The sequence below is a fragment of the Rhipicephalus sanguineus genome, unplaced genomic scaffold (assembly GCF_013339695.2).
Source record: "Rhipicephalus sanguineus isolate Rsan-2018 unplaced genomic scaffold, BIME_Rsan_1.4 Seq964, whole genome shotgun sequence".
Lineage (NCBI taxonomy): Eukaryota > Metazoa > Arthropoda > Arachnida > Ixodida > Ixodidae > Rhipicephalus > Rhipicephalus sanguineus.
Window position 1 is genome coordinate 850 of NW_023616391.1, and position 27,969 is coordinate 28,818.

General features: G+C 46.1%; 1 protein-coding gene across 1 annotated transcript; it reads left to right on the forward strand.

Annotated features, from left to right (window-relative positions):
- LOC119378762 (sodium-coupled monocarboxylate transporter 2-like) lies at positions 1–27,969 on the forward strand. The gene is made up of 7 exons (XM_049411812.1): positions 1–131; positions 8,936–9,065; positions 21,407–21,495; positions 24,740–24,849; positions 26,132–26,199; positions 27,084–27,170; positions 27,835–27,969. The coding sequence occupies exons 1-7, from the start codon at positions 1–3 to the stop codon at positions 27,967–27,969; spliced, it is 750 nt and encodes a 249-aa protein (XP_049267769.1).

The following is a 27,969-nucleotide window of genomic DNA, read 5'->3' on the forward strand; positions in this document are numbered from 1 at the left end:
ATGGCGCGCACGCACAAGAATTTGCATCGCCAGTGCTGCATCAATTCTACAGAATGCTGGGAGCAAGGCAGCATGTTCGCATCTAAGGAGGATGAGGTAACTTGCATGTTTATTACTCAGATTGCAAGCAGGTTAGTTACAAACAAAACCCTAGTCATTAGACTATATCAGGAAAATAAACTGTTCTGCGTATATTAGTTACTATTTTTGTCTCAGATGATGACTCAGATTTAATGCGCACAGAGTAAAGTGCAATGCCGAAGAACCTCAAATTATTGCGATTCAATGTTTTTTTTTTTTTCGGTGCAGCACCGGGAGCACGCAAACATCTCGATGTATGACCTATGAATGCCCTGTACCAACAGCATATGTCGGCGAACTCACTCGTGAGTCGACTCGCCGGACTCACTCATACTCAGATCGGCCCGTGAGTCTGAGTCTGAGTGAGTCCGGGTGAGTAATATTTTGGTGAGTTTGAGTCCGAGTGAGTCCTATAGACCTTTTTCAAGCAATCCCAGAACCCCCCGCGGGCGCGCGAAGCACTATGGGAAAAGTGTGTACGGCGAGCCCGCCGGCTGTTCCGTCGCTCGCTGCTCGTTGGCGCCGTGGGAGCACCAAACGAAAAAAAACGCATCGCCTGGTTGTCCATTATTAAATCCTAAATACTACACGTCTCAACGCACCTGCATGTATCTCTACTCATGAAATGCGAAAGGAATGATGCGGTAAGTGTAGATATTACCGAGCGGATGTATACCGGAAGTAGCAGTTAAGCGGCATGCGAGTTATCACATAAGTGCCGATACATGCAGTCAAAACGTGCTTTCGTGAGCGATGTGTGCTGGAACACCGAATTCGTATTTATTCAATGATTACTTGTTCACAAGCCGCTATGGCATTTAATGTCATAGCGGCTCGTGATCGGTTTAACCAAACTGTAGAGGTGCTACAGTGTTCAGGTATACAGATGATTATTTGATCTTAATTGACAAGTCACGCGCTGTACAAAGAAGTGAGCACATTCTAAACGTGTTTAAAGAAAAAGGATGGGACTAGAATTCACTTGCGAGATGCATTGCTCTGATAATTTGCAGTTTCTTGATACATGCTTTAAGTTTCACTGCGGAGCATGTTTGCGGGCAGTATAGCCCGCGTTCAGCGAAATCGGTGTTTAATTTCGCATCGGCGCATTCTAATATTGTTAAACGAGGAATCGTTATGTCATGATTACGCACGGCATTGGAAGAAAACTTGCGCACATAAGATGAGCAGTAGTTTCCACTGCAAAGTGATCAAAGAGGCGGGATATCCTGCGTATCGTTGTATCGGTTTGCGAAAATCGTTCACATGGCAAAGAAAGATTAACACGGACGTCCTCCATCCGTAAATAATGAAGAAACTAGAAGTATTGCAGTTACCACTATGTATAAGAAGTCGCATGGCCTGAAGAACGTAGGGAAGCGATGTAGGGGTGAAAGTTCTGTTTGCCGCCCCAAATAAGCTTAGTCGCATTAAGGTCGCAGGGGTCTGCGGTGGACAAAGAAAAATGCGGTCAGAGGCATGCCAATTGTTTTGTAAATTGTGTAGGAGTTAACCGCAAATTTCTCTTTCTTGTTTCTACATGTACATCGGCCAGAGTGGTCGATGTATTAATACGCGCCTCAGCGAGCATCGAAATTCATTGAATGGAGCCGTCTCATCTCGCATCGCTATGTCAGTCATGAAAATGTAATCCCATCTTCGAAAGCACAGTAATTTTGTACCATCAACCTAATCAGACAACGCGAGAAATTTTGGAGGCATATCATGTCACAAATAACGACACACTTGTGTCAGTCAACCTTCTCAGTCGTTACAAGACAAGGAATTCAACTTTATTAATCGACTGTAAGCACGCGCCTTGGTTGTTTGACTTTTTGTGCCTCTTTAAGACGCGCTACGCGCTCCCATTTTTGTATGTTTTTTTTCACGCGTTCAATAAACTTTCAGTTGTGTGTGAGCGCTGGTTTGTGCATTTCTTTCCTTGTACTGCTCCTTTCTTTTTTCGCTCTAAGTATTATTCCAACCTGTAGTTATGGCACCAACGAAGGTTAGTAGGCACTTATCGTTATATGGTGCGAGCGACGCATGAATGTATCTCATTTTCCCAAATGCCGACTACACTTTCTAGTGTACTCCTTAAATATCAGAACCTCACACTGTACTCGTCGACAGTGTCGATGGACGTTAAATAAAAGGCGACGCTTCTGAGCCGCTCAACTATAGCCCAACAGTGGGACAGATGGAAATCGTCGAGAGGTCGTAGCAGCTAAACACTGAAGTTTGTGATTGAATTGCGCAGTAACATGTTGCACCTTGCCAAATTCACTGTGCTAAGAAGTCCTGGCACGGCGCAAGCGGTAAGCTACAGCGCCAGGCCCGCGCGCTCGTCGCGGCGGCTGCTGCGGCGTACACACATTCCCCATGAGCGCTTGCGTGCCCGTTGGTGGCGCTCCTGTGCTTGAAAAAGGTCTACTGAGGAAATTTTTAGTGAGCCTGAGTCAGAGTGAGTCCGGTTGAGGAAAATGTTGGTGAGTCTGAGTCCGAGTGAGCCCTAAGCGCAAATTATATTTCTTGAGTGAGTCTGAGTGAGCTGCACCTTTATTGCCGACCTATGGTCCTATCTACTCATCTTCAGCATTACTATCAACCTTATATCGGCTTACGTTTATACCGAAGTCTATACACACAGATCTCAACGCATTCACGTTCATGCGCCACATCAATATTTATTGGTCAGAGACGTGAATTGGGAGGGTGCCATGACTTTTCCCCGCAAACTTTCACGGAATATTCTTGATAAAAAATATCTCATGTGAGTCGGGTATTTCATAAAAATGTCCTTACTGGATTACTAATAACTCGTATTTGAAGGTATAAGATCAAAAGACGTATCGTAGAGCACCGATTATGTGACATATTGGCATTAAGGAGCACTGACACCGAGATCGAAAAAAGGTAGTCTTACGCTCATGGACTCATGAGTCGACTCACTCAGGCTCACTCAGACTCAAGTCAAGCCGTGAATCTGACTTTGACTGAGTCCGGCTGAGCGATATGTTGGTGAGTGTGAGTCCGAGTGAGTCCGGTTGAGGAAAATTTTGGTGAGTTTGAGTCCGAGTGAGCCCTCGGAGCAGAATACATTTGTTGAGTGAGTCTGAGTGAGCTCCAACTTTTTTTGCTGACCTATGACCAACAGAGACGTGAAATGAGCTCTGCGTAGTCTTAAATTTATGCTTAATTTTCTCGGGGAAGATACGTGTCTACATTGTGGGCTTTATTGATCATTCCGCAGAAGAAAAAAAAACCTGTTTTGAAAAAGCTCGAAGTTCTCATGTGAACTTTTATAATACTCAGAGTTTGTGATCATCATTCATCCTTCTCAGCCTAGTTTATGTGCACTGCAGGACGAAGGTCTCTCCCGATGATCTCCAGTTTACCCTATCGTGTGCGAGCCGATTCTATTTTATCCCTACGAACTTCTTGATTTCGTCGCTCCATCTAACTCTCCGCCTTCCTCGACTGCGTTTCCCATCCCTTGGTAACCATTCTGTTGCTCTTACTGTCCACTGCTCTTGTCTGTCCTACGTATTACGTGGCTAGCCCCAGGTCCATTTCTTTCGTTTGATGCCAACTAGGATATCTGCTACCTCTGTTTGTTCCCTGACCCGTTCTGCCATCCTCCGATCTCTTAATGTTAATCCCATCATTTTTCGTTCCATTACACGCTGCGTAGTGCTCACCTTGTGCTCTAGTTGCATTATTATCCTCCATGTTTCAGCCTAATATGTTACAACTGGCAGTATGCAGTGATTATATACTTTTCGCTTTAATGACAGTGGCAGATTTCCTGATATTATTTGGGAGTGCCTGCCGAATACGCTCCGGCCCATTATTATCCTTCAGTGAATTTCCTTTTCGTTATTAGGCTCTCCTGTTAATACTTGACCTAGGTATACATATTCATGTATACACTCCAATCTATGGTTTGCAATCGCGAACTCTCTCTCTTTCGCCAGGCTATTCAGCATTATCTTTGCCTTTATCATGTTCATTTTTAGGCCTACTTTAATACGTTTTCGGTTCAATTCTTCAATAATTTTTGTGATCTCAAATAAATATCACATATCGCCTTGCGTCACTCATGCAGGAACCGCGGGCTTTGATCAAACGGGCGTGGTCGCGCGCGCTATCTCGACGGAGATCAGCAGACGGCTCATACCCTTGTACGTGGTGTTCTCTCCCCGCTCACTTCGCGTTGAAGCGACAGACAGCACATAAGCCTCTTCGCTCGCTTGAGCGGCCGTATTCCCTTAAGCCAGCGTTTTGTAGAGTTACGCCAGATCGGATTCTGAAGGACTTAGCTGCTAGCGTTACTTCGATGTAAATTGTGACGAAATTGTGACTTTTTCAATGGAATGTCAAGAATTTTCCAAAACTGTCGAGCATTTCATGTAGCGGATTGCGCGATCGTTCACGGCGACTGCACGTTAGTTATTGAATGAGGTGATACCCCAGCTACGCTGACCAAACAGTTTCGCAGCGTGTATTGGAAGGCAATATTCTTTTTGTGCTGACATACATTTCGCCACCAGATGTTCGCGGATACCCGCGTCGTAGCATAGCAGCTAAGGTGTTGCACTGCTAAGTTCGAGAACACGAGTTGTCATGGCGGCTTAATTTCGATGGCGGCTAAACGAAAAAGACTAGTGCACGTAGACTTAAGGCGCTCGTTAAGAAACCCTTTGTGGCTGAAATTATTCCTGTGTCCCCACTACAGTGTCTCTTAGCCTGAGTCGATTTTGGGACGTGAAACCGCATAAACTAACCAAGCAATGTTACCACTTTGGCATGTGTTCACACGCGCATCTGTTATGGGTTGGTAACAACTTATTGATAGTCCTGCAGAGCTTTCGCGACCGGGCCTTCGGTCTCCCACGTGGGGACGTCGAGGCCTTCCCTCACCGCCGCCTCGCGGGCCTGCTAGACAGCCCAAAGTTGGTCGCCGTGGCTGGGGCTGCGCAAGGCAGCGGCGAAGAGTACATACGCATCTGTTATTCGCGAAATAATATGAGCTATGCTATTTGACGTCTACCAACACTGGCGGTTGAACTTTTCACCTCGCTGTTGTAATTTCGCCGTATGTATTATGTAAGATTAACAAGGTTTAAAAATGCGAAGAGATCGAATTTATCTTGGTGTGGCGCTGGCGCCACTTTTTTAAATATTTTTTTGAGCACGTGAGGTTCGTAGGCAACGAAAATGAGTGCTTCACAAAAACAGAACGAACGCAGGGAACAGTGGTTTCGATAAGGGGTAATAGAGTTTTCTTGTCGTCCTAGAGGATCACTACGCGGCTGTACATGCAACCGCAAGGCGAAGCTCCTTGCTAGCTCCTTTAGAGCCTTGTCGACTCCAATATTCCGTGCCTCCGTATATAGTCGGTTCCTCGACAAGCTGGCCGGCAGCTGTCTTCCACAGGTGAACTGTTTAGATATATTAGAGCACCTACGTGTCTAAGCATTATGGTACCGGCGGCACGTCAGTTTTGTCTCGAGTAATATGCACTTGACAAGTTCCACGCTAGTAGATAGCTGAAGGAAACTGCTGTAAGCGAAGATAATACGCGCAAGCCAACTTTCTATCACCTCCATAATTGCTAGCAAGGGCTGCCCGTATATCATGCGTGAAGAGACTGGAGACGACGGGCAGTTGGCACTCATTCGGCGCTGCTTGCTGCGAGATACGCAAACAGAAATCGACAACGAAGAACCGGCACTAGGGCATGTGTCGGCGCTCTGAAGTGTCTAGCTCTTAAAAAAAAACAGACCAGACAGAGCGCTAAACTGAAAGAGAAAAAAATTAGAGGAGGAAGCACTCTCGTCTTCCGAACATTCATTTCGACGTTTTCGTTCGTCCGACGCACTCGTCCTCGTGGAAGGAGATAAAGGAGCTTTGCAGGCTTCTTTGAAAAATGGCATTACCTGGCCTTACATTTAGAAAGGGAAAGAATAAAAGGGACCAAGTGTGGGGATAAATAAGCTAGGGACGTGTTTTTTTATTATTATTATTGAAAGCAATTATGTGCCGGGACTCGCATCCGCCGTTCTTTTTCAATCGCGAGAGTTCTTTTTGTGGCCGGTGTGCACAAGACTCGCGTTCTGTTCTTTAAAAAAAAGATGACGAGATCTTTGTTCGCAAACGAGATTGGTTCGTAGGAATTATTCGAAAACGTCTTGAGTTCATGGTCGCCAAGTAAAAAAAAAATGCGAAAGGGAAAAAGAGACGGCCCCTCGCTGGATTATCAGCTGCATATAATTTAAAATCTATTCTTTCCTCAAACAACCAACCGCCAACCAGTGTTGCAATGCTATCTCTCTATAACCCAGAGAGACAGAAGAAAACACTCATGCATTTTTCTTCGCCTTGTACACTGGTGAAATAGCCCCCAAGTATTGCGTTCTCTCGGTTTTCGTCTTGCTTCTGCCCCCCCCCCTCCAGATAGATAGATAGATAGATAGATAGATAGATAGATAGGATAGATAGATAGATGATAGATAGATAGATAGATAGATAGATAGATAGAATAGATAGATAGATAGATAGATAGATAGATAGATAGATAGATAGATAGATAGATAGATAGATAGATAGATAGATAGATAGAGATAGATAGATAGATAGATAGATAGATAGATAGTAGATAGATAGATAGATAGATAGATAGATAGATAGATGCAGAGAGGGCGACTTTGTGGGACATTGCATTGTGGCCTTGACGAAATGCACACAATGTCCGCACTCAGTCGACAGTGCTGATCCCACGTGAAAACTTATGGCGTTCGTGTATCTGCTGAACGGCAAATATCCATCGTATTGTCTTTTTTTTGTGCGTGTGACTGTGCCGCTGTCAATACAGATGTGGGCAGCTTCGATCGCATCGTGCACTGCTACGAACAGCTTTGTTACTGAAGTGTATCGGACTTCATTATTAAGAAAACGGCAGGACAATAAGAGACGAAAAGACTTTAACCACACGAGCACAAGTCTATATTGGGCCGCTTCCAGGCACTTCATGACGCGTTCATATACAATAATTTTGTGTAAATGAGTAAAGTCACTCTTAGGAAGTCACCAAGTTCTTTATTCGTGTCCGGAGAAACGAATGCACACTGTCAGGAGACAAAAAGATATCCAGAATTCTATTCAGTCAGTTCAATATGCCGGTCGATGAATGAATATCCCACTGACGCATTCAGGCTGTCGCAACAGGCGGTGGCATCTTCATTTTATGCGAAAGTGACGGTTAGCGCCCATCCACTTGCACTCATTGTGTGAGCGCACCAAAGGCGTGGTCAACACGTTGTTCGGACGCGCACAAAGGATCAATTTTTGAAAAGCAGGTATTGCTCTGTTCGGTCGTCAAACCAAATAGTATCACTAATTTTCCTTGCATTCAAGATGAAAAGCAGATGATTTTGATACTCAATAAGCAACGAGGGCCAAGGGCGTCCGTTTTTCTGCCGCCTCATTTTATTCTCAACCTACGCTTCCCGGAACTCTACAGAAAATAGACTGAATTGCTACTGCTTGCCGAGGACGGAAATTGTAGAGTTTAGGAAGATATATTTTGGAGAAGCTATTTATTCGACAAAGTAGTAAAAAAGCAATAAGCGTATCAATGCAATGTAATTTAGAGTATCGAGAATCGTCCTAGAGTGAAAGTATGCACTAAAACCGAAGAATCGGCAATAGTAAATGACTTTTCATGAGAAAGTGGGTACCTTTTGGCCACATGATATTTATGGACGCGAAATTCCACCGTCGAACCTCATATATCTATCACCCATTTATGAAAACAAGCATTATCATCGAGCTTAACTGACCCATGCTTTTTTATTTCCGCTTGTCAAATGAACCGATTTCTCGTTTAGTCGATTTCGCCTTTAGTTTTTTTTTCCTGTGCCCATGAAGTAGTAGTATTCGTTTGACTGATCACATGCCTATTCTGCGGCTCTTAATAAAAAATAGCACTGCGCCCAGGACGCATCCGTCGAAACCCACGTATACGATCTAATTTGTGCAGCAGAAAGTGTACGCAGAAAGCATACGTAATGGCAGGAAGCGTACGGCCATTTGCGATGCAAATTATCCCTGCCCTAACCAAGCGGCTTGACACACGGTCTTGCAATAACAGCAAACTCGGGTTTGTAAACACGTAATTTTAGCAGTAACCTTATTCAGACATCAGTAATTACACTATGCTGTTATCAAACACGTTTAGTGCGTCTCCATGGCGTTAGGCACTGCCTTTACGAACGCTTGTAACGTTCTTTATCTGAATAGCCGAAAGCGTCGCATGTAATTCTCGGAAATATGACGAAACTATGGCTGTGCTTCCTCACAAACTATGTGATATGCGTACCGTAGGCTGAGCTAGAGCATTGCACGGGATCGGGCCTACCCGAAAACCCGGGCCCGGCCAAGCCGGTGCGCCGGGCCGGGCGAGGTAAAGCAGTTTTCACGGCGGTCCCGAGCCGGCTCGGGCCTGAAGCTAACGCTTAGGGTTGGGCCCCGGTTTGAGGTGGCGGGCTCGGGTTGGGCCGGGCTTTGACTTTGCTTAGTTCTTAAAGGTACACTAAAGTGAATCATTGAATCGGTTTAGACTGAAAACATGTACCCTAAGAACTCGAATGTCATTAAATTAATCGCTGGATGACGCCGCCGGACGACTACGCCTACAGCCAAATTTTGCGTTTGATGAGGCATCTAAGGCTTACGCCTTAAAATTATCATAGCACTTACCATACGCGAGTTTTTGATATTGTCTGCGGTATATGCCCAATATTTTTTCTAACAGTTTTGTGTTGTCTTTCTTTTTTTGCCGTTAATGCAGCATCACCTACATAGGCGTCACGTTGAACGCCTTGTACAACTTCATCATGGCCGGCATGGCTGTAGCCCTAGTCTACTGGTACCGAGATTGCGACCCGCTTCTGTCTGGTGCCATCACCAAGCTTGATCAGGTGACTATGGACGAATAATGCCAACATTGTGCTTCTTTTGTTCTTTTTCTGGTTGAGTTATAGCAGAGTTATGCTTCGTTAACAATAAAGATATCGCTAGTCGTACCTACTTCAGGTTCTCTGTGAAAACTAAATGTCCACCTTTTTGTGTTCACTGACGAAATAAAATAATGGAGGCGACCCTAATCCCTGACTTAGGTGTCGGGTAATGGCACTCACATCTCGGCATTCTCGTTCGTGTACCTTTGTGTATTCCTTGTGTTAACTTTGTGTTTCGTCGCACTGCCGAAGCAGATCTCAGAGACTGCGTAGGAAGAAGAGCGCGGTTGAGATCTGCACCGCCAGGTTCCGCAACGATCCTAGCTGCTCACAAAAAACTATCTGCTTTTTCAATGAACTCGTTCAATCAACTTTTATTAATTATCCTGACAGTTGATTGGCCCTTACCTTAAGTGAGCTTATGCTCCGATAGCATATGTAACCATTATAACTCTTAACTTGAACCAAAACCATCGATTTCATATCAGATTCATTTTTATGAGAATTTTCGTGAATATATTCTTATAACCGGAAGTAAGTACTCGACCGGAAGTGCTTGAAGAGAAACAAGAGGTCACTCGTTGCTTGTGCAACTAGAAAGATGACATTTTGGTGTCTTTGGATGGCATCTGCTGCCCCTCGTCAGTTAGCATAAAAAACAAAGAAGAACGAAATAAAATTAATTTAAAACGTTGTTGGCAACGTATTGTTGCACGTGACGTCACCATTCTGCGGTCCTACTGCGTGCCATATTGGAGAACAGCCGCACAAACAAGCCGTACGTACCAGCCGTACGACTACAGTATTCAGTACGACGGAGCTGACGGAGCCGTATTGCCACGGTCACTTTCTTTCTCGCGGGCCGTTTATTTTGCATCATGGAGCCGGTTGGCACAAGGCAGCCGTTAAATGCTGCGTACTATTCAGGATTCATAACGCGAGCGTGTTCTCGCTATGAGGAAAAGGTACGGTTGTGCGACTGAGTGGATCCCTATACACTTCGACCCGGAACGGACACGACTTCGAACATCTCCGCCTTCCCAGAAGTGTCGCACGGCGACATCGTGAACTATTGGTTTTCAGCGCTAACCTTGTTGCTCTGGGCGAAATAAAGGCGTAAAAGTCAATGGAGTCGCACAACTACTTTACCAGCGGCTGGGTAAAGAGCCTGTCTGCAAAGGAGCTTCGCGACCGTAAATTTGATCGTGCTTATAGAGGTAAGTTGAACGGTTCATCGAATTGACCCATTTGCCAGCCCCGAGTTATCAAATAGCGATGCCCGAACGCTGCTAAATCAACAAATGCTGATGTTTGCGCTTAGTTCACATGCGAGTGCGGCGAGGTGCCCACGCGTCAGCGCGTTTTTCGAACGCGCGTCCCCTTTGCTGTCCGTTTTATCCTAAACATATAGGGATGTATGTATACGTGCGTGTGGGAACGTAGTGCTGAGGGTTTTGTAACTGCATGCGGACGGTCATGGAGAGCGAACCGTATTCAGCTTCATCAACACGCATCGGCCTGTGCTCGGCGCCGTTCGGCCACCGCTTGCCGCTTTTCGTGACGCTGTTTTCCGCGCGCTCATGTCGCGCAGCGCCTGCATGCTTGAAGCTGTAGCCAATTCGTAGAGACGGCACCGAGTCTGGGTTCGTCTCGTCGAACAACGCGGACGGCTTTCCTACGAACACCAAGAGCATCCTCGATAATTAATGTCTTCATATTGTAGCGTATTGAAGAGGGGAAACACAAACACTCGTTTATTGTAGGCGAACTTGTGCCCAGATAACTAGGTGCAAAATCAAGGAGTCCGCTATAGCGTGCCACACATAAAAAGTGTCCGTTCGACGAACGCACTTCTTCTTCTCGCCCGCTGGTCAACTCACAGTCTCGTGACCGTGCGCGAGAGGCATGCGTTGCGCGGCCACATGAAAGCACGAGCAGGCGCGAGACGTTGCGGACGCTAACCCAGCGGCCCGCTGGCTTCTTGGTAGAGAAAACTTATTGTCGGTAGTCTCTGCGGCATTAGCCCCCTCCGGAATACGCATCGTCCCGATGCGCGATGGGGGGAAGTAGACAAGAAGGGAGCGTTTTCACTGTCTCTCGTAATAGGGCTTCATGCGCACTACGTGTACGACCTCCGCAGTGTTTTTGCCGTTTTGAGCGCTCGTGTCCATCGGGGATGACTTGGTAGTTTAGGTCACTAAGTCGTCGGAGAACCTTATATGGACCAAAGTACCGACGGAGGAGCTTTTCTGAGAGCCCGCGGCGTCTTATTGGTGTCCCATATCCACACTTTATCGCCTGGATGGTACTGAACTTCTCGGCGGCGCAGGTTGTAGTGGCTTGCGTCCTTGCGTTGTTGTTGAATTATTCGGTGTCGTGCCAGCTGGCGCGCTTCTTCAGCTCTTTGTAGAAAGTCGTCAACTTCAGATGGCTCGTAATTGTCGTTGTCTACTGGTAACATCGCGTCGAGTGTCGTGGTGACAGTGCGGCCGTAGACCAGCTGAAATGGGGGGGACGCGGGTAGTTTCCTGTAGGGCCGTATTGTAGGCGAAAGTTGCGTATGGCAGGATTTCGTCCCACGTCTTATGCTCAATGTCCACATACATCGATAGCATGTCAGCAATGGTTCGGTTTAGGCGTTCCGTCAACCCGTTCGTTTGTGGGTGTATGCAGTGCTTTTTCTATGACTGGTAGTAGTCACTCGTCATCAAGGACTGCATCAACGCAGATGTGAAGGCTGCTCCTCGATCGGTTAATGACGACCATTGGGCACCATGTCGAAGAACTATGTTTTGAACGAAAAACTTGGCAACTTCAGTTGCCGTTCCTCGCTCAGGCAGCCGGTTTCAGCGTACCGTGTCAAATAGTTCCGTCGCGACGACGATCCACCTTTTCCCTGATGACGACATTGGAAACGGGTCCGAGAAGGTCCATTCCCACTTGTTGAAATGGAGTCTTAGGAGGGGTCTATGGGCTGGAGAAGGCCGGCCATCTGAGGGGTGGTGCTTTGCGCCCTTTGGCATTCGCGACATGTCTTCACGTAATGCCGCACAGACGCAAACAACTTGGGCCAGTAATATTTTTGGTGAATTCTGGCGAATGTTCGACTGACGCCCAAGTGGCCCGCCGACGGTTCATCGTGACAAGCTTCTAAGATTTCAGGCCTCATGGCTGACGGTACAACGAGTAGGAACTTCTCCTTGTTGTGCTCAAAGTTCCTCTTGTAGAGTGCATTAGCTCGGAGACAGAATGAGGATAATCCTCTCTTAAATGCGCGTGGAACTTGGACGTCAAACCCTTCGAGATGCTTTATCAATTGGAGCAGTTCTGTGTCAGCCCGTTGATGCTCGGCAAATTTCTGAGGTTTCCATTACACAAAAGAATGGGAAGTCCTCTTCTTCTGAAGGAGTAGAGTCGAGTGGCGAGCGTGACAAGCAATCAGCATCGTTGTGTTTTCTGCCAGACCTATATACAACGGTAATGTCGTATTCTTGGAGCCTGAGGCTCCATCTCGCAAGTCGTCCCGACGGGTCTTTTAAGCTTGCCAGCCAACAAAGTGAGTGGTGGTCGCTGACGGCACGGAACGGCCTGCCGTAGAGGTATGGCCTGAATTTGCTGATAGCCCATATGACTGCCAAGCATTCTTTTTCTGTCGCGGAGTAATTTCTTTCAGGTTTTGAAAGGGTGCGGCTCGCATACGCTATCACTTTCTCTGCTCCATTTTGCCACTGACGAGGACCGCGCCGAGGCCGAGATTGCTTGCATCTGTATGGACTTCCGTGTCAGCGGTCTCGTCGAAGTGGGCGAGGATAGGCGGGGGCTTGCAAACGTTGCTTCAATTCACTAAAAGCCATCTCTTGCTCAGCATGCCAAACGAACGGTATCTCCTCCTTCGTGAGTCTTGTTAGAGGTTCGGCAATTTTTGAGAAATTTTCCACAAATCGCCTATAGTAAGCGCATAAACCCAAAAATCGACGCACCTCTTTCTTGTCTCTTGGCTTTGGAAATCGTGCGACGGCCGCAGTCTTGTCGGGGTCCGGGCCAACACCTTCAGCGCTGATCACATGACCCAGGAATCGAAGCTTCTCAAATCCAAACTGGCACTTTTCCGGTTAATCGTCAAGCCAGCGGACTCAATAGCCTGAAGTACTAAACGTAGTCTCTCTATGTGCTGGTCAAACGTTGCCGAAAAAACCACTACGTCGTCCAGGTAGACTAAACCAAGACTGCCATTTGAGGCCCGAGAGGACACTGTCCATCATGCGCTGGAATGTCGCTGGCGCACAACAGAGGCCGAATGGGAGTGCTTTAAATTCATACAGGCCGTCCGGAGTTACGAAAGCAGTCTTTTCACGGTCTCTTTCATCCACTTCAATTTGCCAATACCCGCTTTTTAAATCCAATGAAGAAAAATATCTTGCGTTCCGGAGCCGATCCAATGTATCATCGATTCGAGGCAAGGGGTATACATCCCGCTTGGTCACGCTGTTCAGTTTGCGGTAGTCGACACAGAATCTCAACGTATTGTCCTTCTTCCTCACAAGAACTACCGGCGATGCCCATGGGCTTTTGGACGGCTGAATGACATCGTCCTCCAACATTTCTTGCACTTGACCCTTTATGATCCTCTCGTTCTTTCGGCGATACTCGATACGGATGTTGGTATACTGGCCTTGTTGTTTCGTCTGTTATTATTCTGTGTTTAACAATCCTGGGTGCGCCGAACTTTTGACGAGGTGGAGAAACATCCTGCAAAATCTCTTATCAGGTCTTGTATGATTTTCTTCTCGGCTGGCGACAGATTTTGGCTGATTGCAACTGTCCCTCCGACATCATGCACATTTTCTGAGCAGGGTGGTCCTGGACGCCAGGCTACTTAAATCTGTCACAGCTGCAAAACTGTGTAGAAAGGCAATGGCAGTGTTTCTTGCAACATGCTGAATGTTCATTTCCGAAATTCGTGAGCAATACATTGGCACAACCCACCACGTAACTGAATAATGCCCCGAGCTATGCAAATGCCTTTCTTCAGCAGCAACCTCGACGTTGGCATCCGCTATGCCCTTCATAGTCGACGAATGCGTCATTCCTTACGCCAACCAGCACGCTGCATCGTGGTGGCACCGTTACGTCATCGTCGATAACACGCAATGCAGGACACTCCGGCTCCTTCGTGTCTATGGCCAGCTTAGTCGAGAAAGAAACGCTAGAATTCTGCAGGTTGATTATAGCCCCGTTCGCCAACAGAAAATCCATCCCAAGTATTACGTCCCTCGAGCATTCTGGAAGTACGACGAAATCAGCGACGTAAATAGAACCTTGAATTCCGATTCTTTGCGGTACATCTTCCCAGAGGTGTAATGAGATGGCCCCCAGCAGTACGTATTTGTGGTCCACTCCAAGGCGTCCAAAACTTTCTTTAAGTCCTTTGCGATAGCATAGCTTACGACTGAATAATCGGCACCTGTGTCGACTAAAACGTTCAATTCACACCCGTCTACGGTAACGCGCAAGTCCGAAGAAATTTTTTCTTTACTTATCTTAGTCCTCGTATTCTGCTCGTCGCTGCTGCGCTGGGGCCTTGACGGAGGATCTTCGCTTTGTCGGACATCAGCGGCCTTGCCTCCCCAGGTCGCTGGCTTCAGTTTTCCTGACGGGGACTCCATTGAACGGCGCCTTGTTGAGCTTGAAGTTGGTGAACTTGAACGCCGAGGGCTTGGGCGATCAGAACGAGCAGGCGCTGGTGACCTTGGCTCGTGCTGGAAACTAGCAGCTGGAAATTGATGCCTTGACAAGTAGTCCTCGATTTCGACGGGTCTTTCACCATTTCGGGGCATGGCGCATTTACGGAAAACCCGCGGAGACCGACTCTCGTATGGGCACATTCTGTAAAGGTGTCCAGCTTCCTCCGCAATGAACAACAAAGCGGCGTCCTGTCGGGTGTGCGCCACACGTCGCTTTTTAGTGGCCTCAGATCTCCTTGAAAAGGTGAGCCGCTCGAAGCCGATGGACGGCCACCGGGGGCTGCAAACGAAGCACTGTGCACCGACGGATTGCGCAAAGCGTCGGCGTACGTTGGTACTCGACGTTCCTGCAATGGCTGTTCGAGTCGAACAGGTTGCGCCTCGGGTTCCGCTTGCAGAATGGCGTGACGAACTTCATCCCGAATAACAGTGGCAAGAGTTGAGACTGTCGGCGTAACTTGTGGGTGCAGAAGCTTTCGAAGCTCTTCCTTTACAATGGATCGTACCATTTCCCTCAGCGCTTCGCTGTTGCTGCCCATGCTTGTCGAAAGGACCTCTGCAGGTACACTACTGGCATCACGGTTGTAGTGACGAGAGCGCTGCTGCAATGCGCGCTCTATGGTCGTGGCTTCGCTGCGGAACTCGGCAACGGTGCGTGGTGGGTTGCGAACCAACCCTGCGAATAAGTCCTGTTTGACTCCTCGCATCAGGTGACGCAGTTTTTTCTCTTCGGTCATGTTCGGATCGGCGCGTCTGAAAAGGCGGGACATATCCTCGATATACATGCCAACGCTCTCGTTCGTGCGCTGGTTTCTGGACTGGAGAGAATTCTCTGCCTTCTCTCCACGATCGGTGCTGGCATACGTAGCGACCAGATGTCGTCGAAACTCTTGCCAGGTCGGTATCACCGCTTCGTGGTTTTCATACCCATGGTCCCGCTGCATCCTCCAACGCGAAGTACACGCGGCTCAGTTTTCTTGCCTCGTCCCACCGTTGATGTTCGCCACCCGCCTCGAAGTGTTCCAACCATCCTCCACATCTTCGTACTATCACCGTGGAAGGGCTCAGGCAATGCCACGGTGGAGACACGATGAGTTCGGTGTCCACCGGGCTGGTCATCGTTCTTTCGTGGCAGTGGACGATGCCTGTGTTGCCGGAGCAGTAGGGAGCGGTCCAAATTAGGCGGGTCTCCTCGGAGCGGCGGCTTGCACGCTGGTGTACTGGAGTCAGTTCACCAGGCTCCAGTCGCTGAGGGTCAGGGCTCCGCTCTCTTGCACCCAGGGAACTTCCAATCATACCCCGCACCTCCACCAGAATGTAGCGTATTGAAGAGGGGAAACACAAACACTCGTTTATTGTAGGCGAACTTGTGCCCAGATAACTAGGTGCAAAATCAAGGAGTCCGCTATAGCGTGCCACACATAAAAAGTGTCCGTTCGACGAACGCACTTCTTCTTCTCGCCCGCTGGTCAACTCACAGTCTCGTGACCGTGCGCGAGAGGCATGCGTTGCGCGGCCACATGAAGCACGAGCAGGCGCGAGACGTTGCGGACGCTAACCCAGCGGCCCGCTGGCTTCTTGGTAGAGAAAACTTATTGTCGGTAGTCTCTGCGGCAATATCTCCTCTCTTCTTCGCTTGCCTACTAAGAAGTGCGCTCCAGATACATGAACGTTGGGGTTTTCTTCGTCGAAATTCCCACGCCTTGTGCGCGCCAGCAAGGTCCTCCGACGGTTGGCGCTGAGCGTTTTCATACGCTCGCACTGGCCTTCAGTAACCTTTGGTATTCGAACGAAGCTCAGACGAGTGGGCTGCTTCTTTCTTCCGCAGCTATCGCTATGATTATAGCAGCCTACAACGCTACTATTAGAGCAGCCTACAACTGCGCATATAACCATAGTGGAGGTCTAACCGCTGTTCATATTGCCATATACTATATGTTCATATGGCCATATTGGTGAACAAGGTCTAACCACTGTTCACCAATATGGCCGACTCGCTCCAAGCAGTGACGTCAGGTGACGTAGGTGCAAGCGATGTATAGCAACAGCGTAACTCCAGATGTATAACACAGGGCAGTCAGCATATGTAGATGAAGTTTTGCACATGACCTCGCAAAAGCCAAAGAAGTACGCAACTGCACATACAGACAAATATTTTTAATCGCCTATTTATGAAGAACTACAGTCTTCCAGGTTGACCGCTGGACCACACGCAACTTGTGTCCAAGATTATGCCAATTGATATAACCTTTGACAATTGACATAAAAAACTCCCAGGGTCCCGTATGCATTCACCTAAGACGACTCGAAAGACAAAGCCATCTTCTTTTCCTTCTCAATCGATGTATTGATCGTGCATCGCCAGCCTCCGAAAGCTTAGTGCACCTAGCGTGGTTTTGCATTGCCTCCAGGATCGGAGGCACATCACCTAGTTTTTCACTGCCTCCGTGATCTGCCCACTTTCGACCAAGCTACGATGTCATGTGATGACGGCATCATGTGACGTCATGATACCGTCATATGATGACGTCATCACGTGATGATGATATTTCGCATCACTCGTGTGGTCCCCGGCGCCGCGGAACGCCGACGCCGATGGTCAATTTTCGCGTTTGATGAGGCATCTAAGGCTTGTGCCTTAAAATTCGTATAAATTAACTCTCCCTCCGGCTAACAGTAACCTCATCACATTTTACAACGATGCTACTCATATCTAGCGTTCCGCGCATTTTTCCTGTGCGTCAACAAAAGCGTCTGTCCCACACATATTAGCCAAACTCCACCACTCACCACCGGTCCACTAAAAATGACGAAGAGAACACACGGACGGCAAATACTAATTAAGATCATGAGCGAAACGCCAAGCGCACGAAACGGCAAGCCATACACGACGATACCAAGAATGCGGCTGAACGAAGAATTGACAGAAAAGACGCAAACACACACTGCTCAAAAGGAAAATTTTGAAAGAACATGCGTTAAATTCAAAAGGCCCCGCCATGGTGGTCTAGTGGTTATGGCGCTCGACGGCTGACCCGAAGGTCGCGGGATCGAATCCCGGCCGCGGCGGCTGCATTTTCGATGGAGGCAAAAATGTTTGAGGCCCGTGTACTTAGATTTAGGTGCCCGTTAAAGAACCCCAGGTGGTCGAAATCTCCGGAGCCCTCCACTACGGCGTCTCTCATAATCATTTAATAGCTTTGGGACGTTAAACCCCAGATATTATTATTATTATTATATAATTGAAAAGGGGCCTTCCTGGCAAGACATTTCGGTTTTAGTTGCAAGGGGCGTGATCGCCTGTGATTCGAAATTCTGTGCCACATCCGTGTCATTTGCTAAACAGCTTCGAAGGTCATCCCCTTCACAGAGTGGAATGGCTCACAATTTAATAACGAAATGCTGTGCCCGTAGCTTCCATGCCTTGACCATACCACCTTTCTTTGCTAGTACTAACACATTCAAGCAGTTTTTTTTTTTTGTTTTCACGCATACTAAAGCTTTGTAAATCTCTGCCCGGTAACATTCGCTCGTTACCACTAAGCGATGTTTCACCACTTGGGAGCATGTTGCTGACATGTAAATCGCTTCATTTTTAGTTGTCGTTCTTTTTCTTTGTATTTCTTTATCCCAACTAGTAGTATATTTGTTTTCTTGCATTTTCTTTGTTTGCTGCGTTACTAGCATTGTATAATGTTCCCACTCCTGCTATAGCCCTAAATTATGGCTGCAGTATATGCAAGTAAATAAATAAATAAATAAATAAATAAGTAAATAAATAAATAAATAAATAAATCTCCACAAAGTTAAACATATACTTACGTCTATCAATCAACGGTTTTAAGAGACAAAGCTTTAGTATTTACCTGAGATAGTTGTATCTTTGAAAAGTTTTTTAAAGCGACCATCAATTTTTCTGTGTCCAACTTAATAAGTAATACTGGCTTTCTGTGTGATTTTCTCTCTTTTTTTGCAACTGGAGCCATCTTTCCTGGCTTTTTGTGAGAGAGGAAAGGCAGGGATTTTCACCACTCTAGAATTATTGGTATGCTACTCTACACTGCGCAGAGAGATGGGGGAGGTTGAAAGTTAGAAGTAGAGAGAAAGAGAGAGAAAGAGGGGGAAACACACATACAAAGTCGCAGTGCTCACCGTCACGACATCACTACTGATCTATAACCACCTGCATAGGCGTGCACACAAGGGGGGGGGGCAGGGGGGGGGGCGGGCCGCCCCCCCTAATCACCTAAGAGGGAGGCGCAAAATCTGCCCCGTACATTGACCCTTCTAGTCACCTAAGAGGGGGGGGGGCACAAAATCTGCGCCATACATTGACTTAGTAGGGGGGGGCGCTGCGATGAACCTTTGCCCCCCTGATGGGGAACCCTGCGCACGCCTATGACCACCTGTGCAAATCTGTTGTCGACAAGAATTTTAACAGTGCCTTCGTCGCCTTCATCCGCGATGACTTCTCAGGACGACATTCTGAAATAAATGTCGGCAGAAATCATAATGAGAGTGACATATAAGACTCTACAGGAACAATTTTTTTTCGTCTAAGGACGTGTTTCACTCTAAAAAGTCGGTACCATCCAAACTCTATTGTACTCAAGGTGATCGAGCGAACACTTTACGTTATTGTAGCAGCGCGGCAAAGTCTGAAATTGTGTTCAGTAATGCGTCCTTTAGCGCAACAGCGTGATGACACATATTTAATTACTACCTTAGAAAAAGTTCTAATGCAAATGCTATTAGGTTCTTGAAACTTGTATTTGCCTAATACCTTAATTGGTATATCCGTTGATTAGTATAATAAGTATAATAATGTAATTAGTGTATTGGTCTGTTAGGTATATTTGTGGATTATCAGGTTTGTTCGTGCAATAATCTCGTAACACTCTCGATGTACTACTATGGTAATAGGGTAATATGTTAGCTAATAATGTTTACCATAATGAAAAACGACAGCCGAATGACACGCCAGGGCAACTCGGTGGCAGGCGAAAACTAACATAAACTATACATGCACGCATTTGCATGAAAACTGCATGCAAATAAGCACGAATCTTGTCCACCATTGCTGAAAAACAGGCATGAATTGCTAACACATTCACCAGCACTTTCCCCGACATACATACCGTACAAAGGGCAATGACACTGTGTTGCAGTGTGAATACTGCAGTACAGTGTCATTGTCCCTTAATAAAAATGACCACTTCACTTGCATATTGGAGCAGAAGCATTAAACATGTGAAATAATAAACTCCAAATGGCAGACTTGGAGCTGGGGGAAGCAGTGCATATTGATCGACACTGATGGATCCAAAGTGCCGCGAATCACAAGGACAAAACAGTCGCGTCGCATTGTTTTCTACGAAACATGGAACTGTCCAAATACGCTATCTGCACGAACGAGACTGCGAAAGCAATTCCACTCGCGAGTTCCGTTCAAAAGAGACGTTGTCATTTTCCAGCAAACACGTAGGTTCCGCCTTGACGTGGTGGGTGATGGTGACCGCCATTCACTTTTATTCTTCCCACCCACAACGTGTCCTCAACGACGCGGCTCTTTGATGTCAATAGATATTGCATCATTTCGTCTGCGGAAGGGTTTAGTAAACTTGACTTATAAGTTAAAATATATGTTTCCGCAACACACACACACACTTTCGCGATATGTGAGCACTATTACCAAAAGCTCTTTCCTGCACGACTCATCGCGGTGAAGCTGAATAGTGACCTGGTGAGGCAACTGTCGTCAGTGAAGCAAAATTAGTAAGGCTATGTATGTAGGCGCGTGTAGTTGTGTGTGTTGTTGAGCGATAGGGGCCAGTTTTACTATACTTTAGTGCGCTGAAGCCAACTTCAACTCTCAAACGCAATTGGCTGCGGATTTGTACAGCAGATTGCTTTAATGATTTAGCGATTGTTACAAAGAAATACAGATCTTCGAAAAAAAAACTAATGAAGCCCTCTCCATGCCCCCAAGCAAGCAGTCAATGAGCCAAGTTCCTCCTCACAGTTTATCCTCGCAAGAAACAGGCAGCAAGCAAAGGAAGTGGAGTATAGCAACACGTGTCGTGTAATAGGCCAGCATGAACCTATATATATGACCAATATATTTTAAAAAGTGAGTCCAACGAGAAAGTTTTATGCAAGAACCAAATTTGTGTAAGACGAAAGTGTCTAATACGAAGGACAATTCCATCATAGGTAAAACCTTATGGAACTTTCTATTAGTCCAATGCAAAACCTACTACTAGTGTAATACAGCATCATTGTATAACTTATCTCAAAATTATTACAAGGTAATGAACTAATTAGTTCATAAACTTAATGCAGTTCAGCTTGCTTCTTTTTACTTTGTCGAAAATGATGACCAATAGCGTTTTCTCTTTTAGTCGTTCCCACTGCATATTTCATGGCCATTCTAATTGTTCTCAGACAAACCTAGTGCAACCATACTTTCAAATTTTAGTGGTGTCGCCCCCTTGAATGTTGTCGCAATGTCGCTTGTTGTACATGTTTCGATCATTACTCTTTCTCCTTTTTTGCCAGATGCTGCCTTACTACGTGAAGGAAAATCTGGGCGACTTTCCAGGATTCTCGGGGCTCTTCCTCACAGGTGTTGTCAGCGCCGCCACAAGGTACACGCACTACTGCCAACTTAACGCCAAATTTTTTGAGCTTATCGATTGACTAGTGTTTCTTTAACGGCAAGATCGAATAGGTTATTGTTTGGGTGTGATGTGTGTGCTTATCTCTTTCTTTTTTAATCTACAAACAAGCAAAAAAAAAAAAACGCCGGGCCTGCGCGGAAAGCGCAGCACAGTCACAGCGAAAGCACGAAGAGCGGCATTTCTAGAGCCCGTTATGAACTCTCTTGTGGCTACTAATACAAGTACATTAGCAACGTACCCACTACGCCACAAATCATAATTTTGTGAACTGGGAAGCACCCACCACGACACTACTCGTCCTTCTGCGGAGAAGCGAGGTAACAAATGTGCAGTTTCTTGATGCGACAGTTGATGACGATGAAGAACTATGACTGAGCCTTTTGTAATTGGTTGGAAGCGTTAAAGGACCCATTAGTTACGTAATTCGCATTCTGTGACGCCCGGTCCTTATTTCACTCTCCCACCACGCTTTATAACATACGCTAACGTGAGAAAGAGATAGAAAGAGGGAGTTAACTTTATTGAGACCCTGAGGAAATGGATCATGGGAGCCTTATGGGCTTCCTTGGCAACCAATAGAAGTGCACTTGCGAGGAACCCACTACGCTATAAATCATAATTTTTGTGAAGTAGGGAAGCAGCCACTTTGCAATTTTTCGTCATTCTGCGGAGAACCGTGGTACCTGCTAAACCGGTGTAAGGCATTATGTGCACTTTGTTGATGCTGTGGCTGATGACGATGAGAACTATGGAAGAGCCCTTTGTAATGGGTTGGAAGCATTCAACAAACCACTCGTTGCGCAATTCGCATTGTGTGAGGCCTAATTACAGAATTCGCGTTGTGTGACGCTTGGTTGTTATTTTACTCTTTTACCACGCTACATTACATATGTTAATGTGGTTCCTTCTCGACATGAAACAGGTATAAGGTCTTTTTGCAAAGCAGTTTCAAGCACCAGCATGGCTCTGAGGTAGAACACTGGGCTCCCACGCAGATGGCCCAAGTTCGAACCTCATTCCATCCTGGAATTTTTTCTTATTTCGTTTTTAAATGCGAAGCATTTCTTAGCGAACTTCTGCGACTTTGAGCGTATCTATCTATCTATCTATCTAGCCGCCTACGACTTTTGCTCTCCTGGTCGCTTGGTTCATCGAATGTGCACCAAAATTGGTATGGCGTAACATGACTGTATGACGAACATAAATGACAAGTCATAACATGAAAATCATGACACGCATGTCATGTACAGCATGATTTACATGCTACGTTCATGGTGCGCTGGCGGCCGTTTCGCTAGTTTGATATACACCAAAATTGGTATCTTGCGACGTGACTGTGTGACGAACATAAATAACACGAGTTAAAATGACAATCATGACACGCATGTCATGCACAGCATGACTTACGTGCCACGCTCATGGTGCGCTGGCGGCCGTTTCGCTAGCTTTATATAACCAAATTGGTATCTTGCGACGTGACCGTGTAACGAACATAAATAACACGAGATAACATGAAAATCATGACACGCATGTCATGTACAGCATGACTTACGTGCCACGCTCATGGAGCGCTGGCGGCAGTTTCGCTAGTTTGATATACACCAAAATTGGTATTGCGCGACGTGACTGTGTGACGAACATAAAAACACGAGTTAACATGACAATCATGACACGCATGTCATGTACAGCATGACTTACGTGCCACGCTCATGGGGCCTGGCGGCGGTTTCGCTAGATTTATATACACCAAAATTGGTATCTTGTGACGTGACTGTGTAACGAACATAAATAACACGAGTTAACATGAAAATCATGACACGCATGTCATGTACAGCATGATTTACGTGCCACGCTCATGGGGCGCTGGCGGCCGTTTCGCTCGCTTGATCTACCCCGAAATTGGTATTGCGCGACGTGACTGTGTGACGAGCATAAAAACGAGTTAACATGACAATCATGACTCGCATGTCATGCACAGCATGACTTACGTTCCACGCTCATGGGGCCTGGCGGCCGTTTCGCTTGCTTGATATATACCAAAATTGGTATCTTGCGACGTGACCGTGTAACGAACATAAATAACACGAGATAACATGAAAATCATGACACGCATGTCATGTACAGCATGACTTACGTGCCACGCTCATGGAGCGCTGGCGGCAGTTTCGCTAGTTTGATATACACCAAAATTGGTATTGCGCGACGTGACTGTGTGACGAACATAAAAATAGAGTTAACATGAAAACCATGACACGCATTTTCCTCAATGACATACGAGACGATGTATGCAGCTCTTTGCTGGCTGCTTCGCATTACATCGATTCCCACAATGCGTGGGATCTGCCGGCTTTTTTTTTTTTCTTATTTCGAGCGATAGTGGTTACGGACACCGGCGGCGGCGGTGGCGGACAACCACGGCGCCAAAAACGGCCCTTGTTGTGATCTCATAACAGCTTTCGCTGTAAAGCTATTCGCCTGCCCCTGAGTTCCGGTCTGACGTAACAGAGAGGCCGCGTTTTCTGCGTGCCGGGTGCGATCAGTTTCGATTTCGCCATGAAAATTCGATTATGAATATTTCGAACTACGTGCAACTTTTGTGATTTCTAAAAATGGGTATTCCATAAATTGGCACGCAACACAACTTTCTCATATAAGCTGCCCTCAATTCAATGATTAAAAAGTTAATTAACGAGCTTTTGTTAATTAGTCTCGTCAATATCATTTTAGTAGCAACAAAGTATTTTCGCCTCGACATAGAGTATGTGTGCGAAAATCACTGGGGTGTTACTCTCATAGAATATTTATAAAAAGTCTCTATTGTCTAAAAAAACACCTGTATAGCTTAATTTACGTAGGGCACTTGAAATATGTCCGTGCAATTAAGTAGTGCTTACGTCTTCCACAGTTGAACTGATATTTTGCTTATAAGTCACTGAACGACGGCTAATTATTATTTTCAAGACCGAAGCCGCGAATCACAAGGGTCACTACCTAAATCACACAAGTGCACGCAAGAAACGTGTTACTTTCCTTCTTGCCGAATACACATCTGCTCCGTTCCATTCACACTGACTGTTTTTATACAAGGCGAGGTTTTTAAGTATCATTTAGTGAGGAATGCTGTCTTAACTTTGTAAACCTGTAAAAAGCACACAGATCAAGTAATGGCGTAAGCATGATGACGTTGGTTATGTTTGTTTATTTTCTACAGCACTGTGTCATCCATCATCAACTCCCAAGCTGCCGTGTTTTACGTGGACGTAATTTCGCAGTACAGAAAGTTTTCGTCACAGCAAGCAGCAGCCTTTACAAAAAAGAGTGGTAAGCAATTGCTCTCTTCATGAACCCGATGAAGTTAATTAATGCGTGTATAGTATTTGATTATGGGGATTTTCTAAGCCTGTAATGGCACAAATGTTGTTTTCAGTCAGCATTTTAAACGACTTTAAAAACGTTCCTTTTCTTTTAATTGAAGCTGTTTTCTGAAAGAGGAGTGTACTACATGCGTGTTGTCGCATGCCGCAAGAAACATAACTGAAGGAATTATGGACGTCAGCGCAACACTCGGTACCTCCATCACCACGCGCCGCCTCATTATAGCCTTAATATCCAATATTTATCTACGAAGCAAGCTAGTGACAGATGCCATCACGTGCAAGCAAAAACTAAGATAAGGCAAGATAAATTAAGTGATAAACACACGTTCTACGCGCGTCATTCGATAACTATACATGTTTTTTTTTTCTTAATCCATATTTCGGCAAACGTAAATCGTGTTTGCTAAGAAATAACACTCGTCATCCGTAATCACTTTTTGTTATGCCCTAAACATCTAATGCTGTTCATAAGGCATAGAAAACTATGGCGTGTGAGAAACTAGGGAATAAATGATACTACGCGCTAATTCAAGCCGGTGACTAGCAGAGGTCGCTGACCAAAGTGTCCGTGAAGTGACTGGTCACACATAGTCGCAAATCGGTCTCTGTAGCTTCGGTCGAAAAGAGACTACATTGGCTCATTCGTTCGCTTCTGCAGGTTTCGCTCGTGCGACATCAGTTTTAAACATAAGCGGAACTAATAAGCGGGAGGCAAAGTGCAAGGACGGTACATTATACACGCTTACGCTCAATTTACGTGGTCATATGGTAGCGAGGAGGTGAAGTTGAGTTGTGAAAAATACGCTGTTTCCGTAGCCCTACAGTTGGTAGCACGGCTAAGCGTCACTATGGTAGTGCGCGCAGGTATGAACGGTATCAACTGCGAGACATTTAGGTGTCGCGATGGGCAGGTAGCGCTTGCCTGTGTGAACATCGATTGCCGTGAGTCGCTCTTTGGTCGCCATTCATGGTCGCTTGCGTGACTTTTTCAGTAGCAGCGTGGAGGAGCCATAAGTGTTACCTACAAAGAAACTGCCCTAAAAATAAGCGAACGTAAGTGCCTGTTTTACAGCAGGGGTGCGTGAGTGCGGTAGTCCCTTATCGTCGCGTGTTACCTGTCGTTAATGCTCGGTTGCTATTACCGTTCACCAGGCGGCCGAGCGTGCGTGGCTTGCCCGAATGACTGCGTAGTGACCTGTATTCACTTTGTCCGTCTTTGTCTCCAGCCCTCTTCTTTGGATGCGTGCTCACCGCTTGTGCTGTAGCAGTGCCTCACCTAGGTTCAGCTGTTCGGGTAAGCAAGTCTCAAGCGAGTGTACGTTCCTCTTTACTTGAAGCGCTGTACATACCCATTTTGATGCATCTGAACATCTCAAATGCCTTGAGCTAGATCTTTTAACCAGAGAATATAGGATAATGCCAGCGACTGGTGGTGACGCTGACGGTAAATGTTGCATATTTATCCTATGATTATGTTTTTGTTGCTTAGATGCGCCACTCGAATTACTGTTTAACACTTTCTAAATTATGGTTCTGTGGATTTGCAGATAGGGCAAAGGTTGCAAATTGTGCATCTTTAAGCTAGCCTGGTGTTCATTGATAGACATGCGTTGTGCCGCTCTTCGTGGAACTTGCACGCCTGCTTCCTTCCTATTTCCTTTCTTCATTGCATTACATGTGTTTACGCGAGTCCGCATTTTATGCATGTAGAACCAACACTCCAAGCAGTGCCCCTTCCAATGCAAGCTATAGTATAAACAAGTTCCAACTGCCACTACAACAGGCAAAGAGGGGACCGCGTGGCAGTTTAAGAGCCTATCAAATGCGTATGCCGCGACAGAGACCTCAATATTAGAATCGTTCGCCATTGGTGCACAACCTTACACTTTGGTCCATTCGGTTACCTTATATTTTAGAGTGTTGTCACTTGATCTACGAAAAACAAGGTGAAATGAATAGGGGCAGCGCGAAATTGATACTGTCATGGCACCTTTAACTATTATGACAGATACCCTCTAACGCAACTGTTTTCAAAGGTCTTACACACTTCTCAAGTTAATTCTCAACGCTCAACTGACTAAACCGTTTGGAAATGTATTCATAACAGTACAGCGCTCACAGCTCCTATTACCATGACAAATTATATTAACAGCTTTCATTTCAATTCTTTCGTTCAAGCTTATTTTGGTGCTGCACAGCGGAGGGACTGCACCATTCGTTGGACTCTTCGTCTTGGGTCTTATTTTTCCGTGGGCCAATGCGAAGGTAATGCATTCTGTATGCTGAATATGTTGTTGTTCTTGTTGCTTAGTGGGATGATAAATAAGTAAAGCACGTTAGTAAACGCGGGCAAATGGCATCTAGAAGGATCACAACGGCTACATAACCGAAGGGTGCTTGCGGCTAATCGATGGTTGAAACTCAAATGTTCCGTGTTCTCTAAAAGGCACGGAAATGTGCCAATAAAACAAGAACAATAAAGCAAAAGTGCTCTTTTTCAGTTTCCATGACACCAATTTAACACATTCAAGCCACTGCGTTTATGTTGAATGGTTACGATAGTGTTGCATGCGTCTCGTTTCCAGCATGTGCGCAGACTGTTTCGTGATGCTTATTAATTAAAGGTACTACAACGAGGGTCACAAAAAAGAGCTAATGGAAAGCCGACTAGCGTTTTGTAGATTGCCTCTTTTCTGACGAGAAAGCTGCTATGCGGTATCTAGTGAGATCTCGCTATACATCCGGTAATCGCATAGTAGTACTCAGATGTTGATCAGTTTGCTAACATTCGTTGTAGGATTGGGCATTTCGAGTACGTTCTCTGTGTTGTTCCTACAAGTTATCCCCAGGCTTCTACGGTGGCCGCGCCACATTCACCGACCACGATACTCAGGCACTTAATTATGTGCACTAATTCGTGCTTTTGCAGGGCGCTGCAGTCGGCACTTTGGTTGCTGGCTCTCTGCAGCTGTGGCTGATGTTCGGAAAGATCGCCCTCGACGTTCATTCCCCAGGATGGGCGTCACTCTCGACTATTGTCCAATCAACGCCACTTTTCCAATGA

Coding starts and splice junctions, on each gene's coding strand:
- LOC119378762 (XM_049411812.1), top strand. CDS start 1: ATGGCGCGCACGCACAAGAATTTGCATCGCCAGTGCTGCATCAATTCT. Junction 21,496..24,739: donor GTTGTCAGCGCCGCCACAAG/GTACACGCACTA, acceptor TATTTTCTACAG/CACTGTGTCATCCATCATCA. Junction 27,171..27,834: donor TTCCGTGGGCCAATGCGAAG/GTAATGCATTCT, acceptor GTGCTTTTGCAG/GGCGCTGCAGTCGGCACTTT.